This window comes from Oryctolagus cuniculus, chromosome 16 (genome assembly GCF_964237555.1).
Source record: "Oryctolagus cuniculus chromosome 16, mOryCun1.1, whole genome shotgun sequence".
Classification (NCBI taxonomy): Eukaryota; Metazoa; Chordata; class Mammalia; order Lagomorpha; family Leporidae; genus Oryctolagus; species Oryctolagus cuniculus.
Window position 1 is genome coordinate 63374189 of NC_091447.1, and position 8102 is coordinate 63382290.

General features: G+C 43.4%; 1 protein-coding gene across 1 annotated transcript; it reads right to left on the minus strand.

Moving 5' to 3' along the window:
- Positions 1 to 882: 882 nt before the first annotated feature.
- Positions 883 to 1895, minus strand: LOC100343014 (olfactory receptor 7A17-like). The gene has a single exon (XM_070059511.1). It carries the CDS (start codon positions 1893 to 1895, stop codon positions 927 to 929), a length of 969 nt encoding a protein of 322 aa, XP_069915612.1. The 3' UTR covers positions 883 to 926.
- Positions 1896 to 8102: the final 6207 nt, after the last annotated feature.

Here is an 8102-nt window from a genome sequence, read left to right on the forward strand (position 1 = left end):
AAACAAATGGTACCTGTTTTTTTTTTGGGGGGGAATAGTCAAAGTCTTAAGTGAAAAAAAACTGTGAACCCATAATACTGTAACCAGTAAAGCTCTCATTTATTGAATGAAGGTGAAATACAGACTTTCCATAACTTTCTTCCTTCTGAATTATGCAAAATTCTTTTATAAATCTTTAAATTTTATTATGATAGAGTGAAGGTTTCATGTATTTCATAGATACAATTCTAAGAAGATAATCATACTTTTCTCTTTCCTTTTCTCCCGCCCTCAAGCCCCCCTCCTTCCTTTTTTCTTTAACTTATGCAGAAACAGAATTTCAATTTATTTTATCATCATAAGATATGGTATAAATCTAGATGTCCATCGACTGATGACTGGATGAAGAAAAGTATTTTTTTTTTGACAGACAGAGTGGACAGTGAGAGAGAGAGACAGAGAGAAAGGTCTTCCTCTGCCGTTGGTTCACCCTCCAATGGCCGCCGCGGCCGGCGCACTGTGCTGATCCGATGGCAGGAGCCAGGTACTTATCCTGGTCTCCCATGGGGTGCAGGGCCCAAGGACTTGGGCCATCCTCCGCTGCACTCCTGGGCTACAGCAGAGAGCTGCCCTGGAAGAGGGGCAACCGGGACAGAATCCGGTGCCCCGACTGGGACTAGAACCTGGTGTGCTGGTGCCGCAAGGCGGAGGATTAGCCTACTGAGCTGAAGCGCCGGCCCGAAGAAAAAGTATTTATACACTATGGAATACTACTCATCCATAAAGGAGAATGAAGGAGCAGAAAGCCTAAGGAAGTGAATTACTTGGATTGCATGGAGAAGTGAATGTCAGAGAAGTGGAAACCACGTGAAATAAATACAAAGAGAAAGTTCTACAGTCAGATCCAAGCTGCAGAGTGTGTGATTCCAAGTACCTGAGTCTAGCAGTCATGGGGACTTCTTCAGTCCTGGTTCAACGGCCTTGGCGACAGAGTGTCTGCCAAAGAATCTTTCCAGAGCCCTCTTCATGTCTTTGTTCCTCAGGCTGTAGATGAAGGGGTTCAGCATGGGAGTAACCACGGTGTACATCATGGAGGCTGTTGCAGTTGAGTGTGTGTTTTGGGTAATAGCAGAACTAAAGTACACACCTAGGCAGGTGCAATAAAATAAACAGACAACGGAGAGGTGAGAGGCACAGGTGGAGAATGCTTTATACTTCCCCTGAGCTGAGGAGATGGCACGGATGGAGGAGACGATCTTAGAGTAGGAGTAAAAGATCCCAGAGAGAGGAACTCCACCAAGTAGTACAGCCACAACATAGATGACCACATCATTAAGAAAGGTGTCAGAGCAGGCATGGTGGACCACCTGGTTCAGTTCACAGAAGAAGTGGGGGATTTCCAGGTATGTACAGAAGGACAGTCGCAGCACCATCAAGCTTTGCAACAAGGAATGCAAAGCACTGATTACCCAGGTCACCAGGACCAGCTGCACACAGAACTGAGGGTTCATGATGACTGTGTAGTGCAGGGGGTGACAGATGGCCACAAACCTGTCATAGGCCATCACAGCCAAGAGAAAGTCATCCAATCCTGTGAAGAGTATGAAGAAGAACATCTGGGTGATGCAGCCTGCATAGCTGATGGCTTTGCTCTGCGTCTGGATGTTCACCAGCATCTTGGGGACAGTGGTGGAGGTGAAGCAGACATCTACCAAGGACAAGTTGGAGAGGAAGAAGTACATGGGCGTGTGGAGGTGGGGGTCTGAGAGGATGGCCAGGATGATGAGCAGGTTCCCAGCCACAGTGATCAGGTACATGGAGAGGAAGAGCCCAAATATGAGGGGCTGCAGTGTTGGGTCTTCTGAGAATCCCAGGAGAAGAAAATCTGAAGGTTGAGTTTCATTGCCTGGTTCCATGTATAGGACGTCACTACCAGGAAACAGACAAATAACATGACTCAGGTTCACACATTTGAGTTTTACTCATGTTGTTGAAAGGCTATATTATTTATGTTTTTTGTGGGTCCCTTGTTTCAGCTCTATATTTTTCTTATCCACTCTCAGCATTTTGCCCACCATGTCATTGGTCTACAGCTTTAGGTAAGATGCATTGGAAACAATATATTTAGTGCCAGCCATGTCTCAAGTGCAGTCAATCAGATGAGTATTAGATGCTGGACAACTAGAGTCCCTACAGTCTGACCATGGAACTGGAAGAGAAGCACAGAAAAAAATAATCTGAGGTCCTGTTGGGTCATGGTAGGTTCTCTAGAGAAAGTGACCAGAAGGAAGAAGTGTTAGAGGGTCATATCCTCGAGAGGTACCAGGCAAAGGCAGTGGACAAAGTGACATTTGGAGAGAGACAACAATGGGGAGAGTCTGGATCCCATAAGATTATTGGCAGGAGGTCCAGTCAGGACAACGGCCCTGAGAAAGGTGCTGGTTTCAGATGAACAAGTCCATCAGGAAGCCAGTGTGCCCAAATCACTAAGGTGAGGACTGTCTACTCCCCCCAAAACACACACAACCCTGCCCTGACTGCCCACTCCCACCACACACACACCCCTGCTGTGACTGCCCACTCATATCACACACATACACACACACAGCCCTGCTCTGACTGCCCACTCAGCACATCACACACATACACCCCAACTGTGGCCTCATGGGCTGTGGATGCTACTCCATGTCCTTCTCTCTCCACACGCACAGACTAGGGAAAGCATAGACAGTGGGTAAGCTGTCAATATCAGATTCTGTTTCCCCTAAAGAATAGAGACAGGCTCTCCTTCTCCCACAAAGCACAGAGGTGGAAACTGGGGGTTCCACTAGAAAATGATCATTGTATGCTTTGGATTTAAAGAAATACACAGAAAACCTGTTCAGTGAACAGAGAAGGAGCTTGCATTGGCATTAGGGCAAGGAATTACTGCAGCTGGCTCCTGAGGGATTGTGAAGCAGAAGAGTCACCAGTCCTCAAGGTATGCCCAACACCATGCTTCTTATTCAATGTGCAAAATACGTAATAAATCAGCAAAACCTACTTTTATCTGAAAGTGAACGGAGAGCCAGCAAGATCCCTTACAGACTGAACACGCCAGTAGAACAATGAACATGGAACTATACCAAACATTCACACACACAAAATACAAAGTACAATAGCAGAAAATTTTAAATATGAAGAGAAAAACTTTAGTGAACCATATTAAATGCAGAGCAAATAGAAACACAAAACCATGTTCTGAATCTTAGATCAAACAAGTAGTAGTTGTTCAGGGGCTGATGGTGACTTACGACGTCATGTGTGAGGCCCACAACTCACTGGTTGGAGCCCCTGCTGATCTGCTGCTGGCACACATCCCTGCCAGTTCTCCTGAGAAGACGGCAGGGCTCCTGCCATCTGTGTGGGGGACACAGATGGAGTTCCCAGCTCCTGGCTTCATTCTTGAACAGACCTGGATGTTGCATGTTGTGGTCATTTAAAGATCAAACCAGTTGATTTAAGATCTCTATCTCTCTGTCCCCTCCTCCCAGTGTCACTCTACATTTCAAATAAATAAATATGCATTTTAAAAATATAGGGTTAGGGTTAGTGGGGCCAGTCCCGTGGCATGGCAGGTAAAACTACCATCTGTGTTGTGGGCACTGGTTCGAGTCCCTGCTACTCCATTTCTGATCCGCTCCCTGCAGGTGCACCTGGGAAAGCAGCAGAGGATGTTTGGGCCCCTGCACCCATGTGGAAGACCCAGAGGAAGCTCCTGGCTCCTGGCTTTGAATCTGTGCAGCCGCAGCCATTGTGGCCATTTGGGGAGTGAACCAGTGGATGGAAGAATTCTCTGTCTCCAAGATACACTGCTTTAGAAGATGGGAAAATAGCAGAAAAAGAGCAGAACAAGTGCATTCCCAAGGGAGAGCTGGGCAGAAGTTTGCAGTGGAAATGCTACAGAAGGTAGGGGGATGTCGTGGAGCAGTGTAGAAAGTCCTCCATGTAACCACAAGCGCAGACACCACACACGACCCCCGCAGCCAAGAACTGGAGGACACGTTAACCTTGGAGAGTGAAGTGAATGCAGGATGCACCACGGCTGATATTGCTGGATGGGGAACCTTGTGGAGCACACTGGCTCTGAGTTTGTCCTGGAGACCAAATTGGGGCAGAGCACCCTCAAATGCAGAGAAAGAAAAGCACGTTTCTTTCTTTCCATTCCCTCTTCCAAGGGTGCCTGGCAATTGGTGGAAGAAAGATGCCATTTTGACACCAGTAGGGGCTGCGGTGGCTCTTCAAAGGGAAAAATCTGTATCCCTCATTGACTTTGACTCTGGCTGGAAGGGTTGATTGGGGGCTGTGAGATGCCCCCGTCCTCTCAACACATCCCATGTTGAGTGTCTGATGTCAGAGGCTCAGAGCTCTCAGACTGCTTGGGGTGGGTCGTTGCTGAAGGTCCTGTGCTCACACTGAGAACTGTGCAGTGTGTGTTGCAGGGCAGATGAGTGTTTCATCCACTGTGGGCTCACCCTAGAGGCACAGGCAGTCAAAGCCAAAATCGACAAATGGGATTACTTCCAGTTGAGAAGCTTCTGCACAGTAAATGAAACAGCAAAGTGAAGAGGTAACCAACAGAATAGGGGGAAATATTTGCAAACTACACAACCGATAGAGGATTAATATCCAGAATCCATGAAGAGCTCAAGAAACGCATCAGCAACAAAACAAACAACCTAGTTAAGAAATGGGCAAAGGACTTGAACAGGTGCTTTTCAAAAGAGGAAATCCAAATGGCCAATAGACACATGAAAAAATGCTCAGGATCACTAACCATCAGGGAAATGCAAATCAAAACCACAATGAGGTTTCACCTCACCCCAGTTAGAATGACTCTCATACAGAAATCAAAAAACAACAAAAGCTCGTGAGGCTGTGGGGAAAAAGTATCCTAATCCACTGTTGGTGGAAATGTAAACTGGTGCAGGCACTATGGAAGAAATCGGCATATATATCTAAGATATTACCCAGTCATCCTGCTCTTGGGAATTTACCCAAAGGCAATGAAATCAGCAAATGAAAGAATTATCTGTATCCCCAAGTTTTTGCAGCTCAATTCACAATTGCTAAGACATGGAATCAGCCCTGATACCTATCAACTGATGACTGGATAAATAAAGTGATATATATATATATATATATATATATATATATATAGTGAATATATTATATATTATGAGTACTAGTCAGCAGTAAAAGTAATGAAACCCTGTCATTTAAAATAAAATGGATGCAACTGGAAAACATTATACTTAGTGAAATAAGCCAGTCCCTAAAAGACAATTAACATATATTTTTCCCTATCTGTGGGAACTAACAGAGCATCAAAAATGTAATGTATAGGATTGACATTTTGAGATTAAATGATTTTTTACAGCCCTTGTCTCTACTGTTGAGGAACAGTGTCTTTTTCTTCTTACTATTTGTTGAACTCTTTACATAGTGTAGGGTTAATCTGATGAGTATAAAGTAAACAGAACGTATATCATTGTAAAAATTAAGGAAAGGATAAGAGAGGAAGGAGAAGGAAGGGTGGGAGCATGGGCAGAGGGAGGGTAGGGTTGGAAGTATCACTATGTTCCTAAATCTGTGTATGTAAAATACATGAAATTTCCTTATCTTAAATAAGTAAAAATGTAAATGATAATAATGGTTTCCTTCAGTAATATAAATGTTTGCATAAAATTAAAAGTTAGTGTGTGGGGGAAAGTGTCACTATATACCTAAATCTATAAATATGAAATATATGGAGCTTGTATAACTTAAATCAAATTTTTTAAAAAGCCCCCAAAATTAAAAGTTAGAAAAAAAGAATGGTTTCAAGAAATTTTTTTCTTGGAGAGGGCGAATTCTACCAGTTCTTGGAATCTACATATGGAGAAAGGCTGTGGATGAAGGTGGAGGGTCAGTCCCTCTTAGCAGGCTGACAATCATAATGCAGTTAACAAGGTTCAGCTGAGGTTACAAACTATTAGGACAGAAGAGTGGGGCTGGGACTATGAGACAACAATTTAACACAATTTAACCCACCATCTGCAGCACCAGCATCCCATATGGATGCTGGTTCAAGTCTCGGCTACTCCAATTCCAACCCAACTCCCTGCTAGTGTGCCTGGGAAAGCACCAGAGGATGGTTTGGGTACTTGGGACCCTGCACCCATGTCGGAGACCCTGAAGAAACTCTTGGCTCCTGATCTCTGTCTCTTCTCTCGCTGTAACTCTGACTTTCAGATAAAATCAGTAAGTCTTCAGGAAAAAACAAGAGAAGCAGAATTCCTTAGATCAGTCCAATCAAGTTCGACAATGTCAATCAATCTGGCAACCTGAAGGACTTCGACAAATGTCCTGTTTTATAACTTAATACTGTTTTCAGCTGTTGTGTCACACTTTTTTACATAGAGGTGGTGATCCATCATAGATATTATATAGTGAGTAGGGCAATTTTTATTTATGTGTTTTCTCTATTTGTCTTTTAAAAGGTGACTTTACTTTTTTTTATTTGACAGGTAGAGTTATAGACAGTTGGAGAGAGACAGAGAGAGAGATTTTCCCTCCATTGTTTCACTCCCCAAATGGCTGCAATGGCTGGTGCTGCACCAATCCAAAGTCAGGAGCCAGGTGCTTCCTCCTGGTCTCCCATGCAGGTGCAGAGGCCCAAGCATCTGGGCCATCCTCCACTGCATTCCCGTGCCACAGCAGAGAGCTGGCCTGGAAGAGGTGCAACCAAGACCAGATCTGGCACCCATATAGGATGCTGGCATCGCAAGTGGAGGATTAACCAAGTGATACATGGCGCCGGCCCCAGGTGACTTTACTTTCTAATGATATTTAACATTTTCCATAATTGCTTCATACTCAGAATATTCAAACACACAGCTAGCATTTTTTGAAAGCAGGGATGGATATATTAATATCACCTAGTGTTGGATTAGTGATATAGATGATAAAAGAGGGCAATAGTGGAATATTATTTTTTTTTTATCTTTTATTTAATGAATATAAATTTCCAAAGTACGTCTCATGGGTTACAATGGCTTTCCCCCCCATACCGTCCCTCCCACCCACCACCCTCCCCTTTCCCACTCCCTCTCCCCTTCCATTCACATCAAGATTCATTTTCGATTATCTTAGTATACAGAAGATCAGCTTAGTATACCTTAAGTAAGGATTTCAACAGTTTGTTCCCACACAGAAACATAAAGTGAAAAATAATAGATGATTTTTTTTTAAATGATGATGAAATCAGATCAGACCTATTGTCATGTTTAATCCCAGTGAGAGTCAAGTTGGGAATTGATAGTTTCTTTTCTTTTTTTTTTTTTTAACAGAAGATCAGTTTAGTGTACATTAAGTAAAGATTTCAACAGTTTGCACCCACATAGAAACACAAAGTGAAATATACTGTTTGAGTACTCGTTATAGCATTAAGCCTCAGTGTACAGCACATTAAGGACAGAGATCCTACATGAGGAGTAAGTGCACAGTGACTCCTGTTGTTGACTTTACCAATTGACACTCCTGTTTATGGCATCAGTAATCTCCCTATGCACCAGTCATGAGTTTCCAAGGCTATGGAAGCCCCTTGAGTTCTCCGACTCTTATCTTGTTTAGACATGGTCATAGTCAAAGTGGAGGTTCTCTCCTCCCTTCAGAGAAAGGCACCTCCCTCTTTGAAGACCTGTTCTTAATAGTGGAATATTATTATGGAAGAGTAGAATTCAGTGAAGATTGAATTTACAAAAGTCTACATGAGCAATAATATGGCATCCTCACTAATTTTTAACTATACAAACACATACATTTCCACAAAAGAGAAAATAGTGGTATTTACCTTCTGTGAAAGAATATAAAATATAATATAAGAATATAAAAACACGCAGACTCAATGCATACAAGCGAAGGTCTGGCCCAATTTCACACAGAGAAAGACAAAGACTCAGACTCTAAAACCTACTCAGCCTCAGCAGCCATGAAACAGCTGCAATGTCGATCTCTTGGGTTTGCTCCTTGACTTCTCAAACCACACTGACATCATTCACATGAATGCCCAGGATCAGAGGAGACCCTGTGGAATTCACGTC

What these genes read in the sequence shown, in the direction of transcription:
- LOC100343014 (XM_070059511.1), bottom strand. Translation starts at nt 1,895, where the DNA reads ATGGAACCAGGCAATGAAACTCAACCTTCAGATTTTCTTCTCCTGGGA.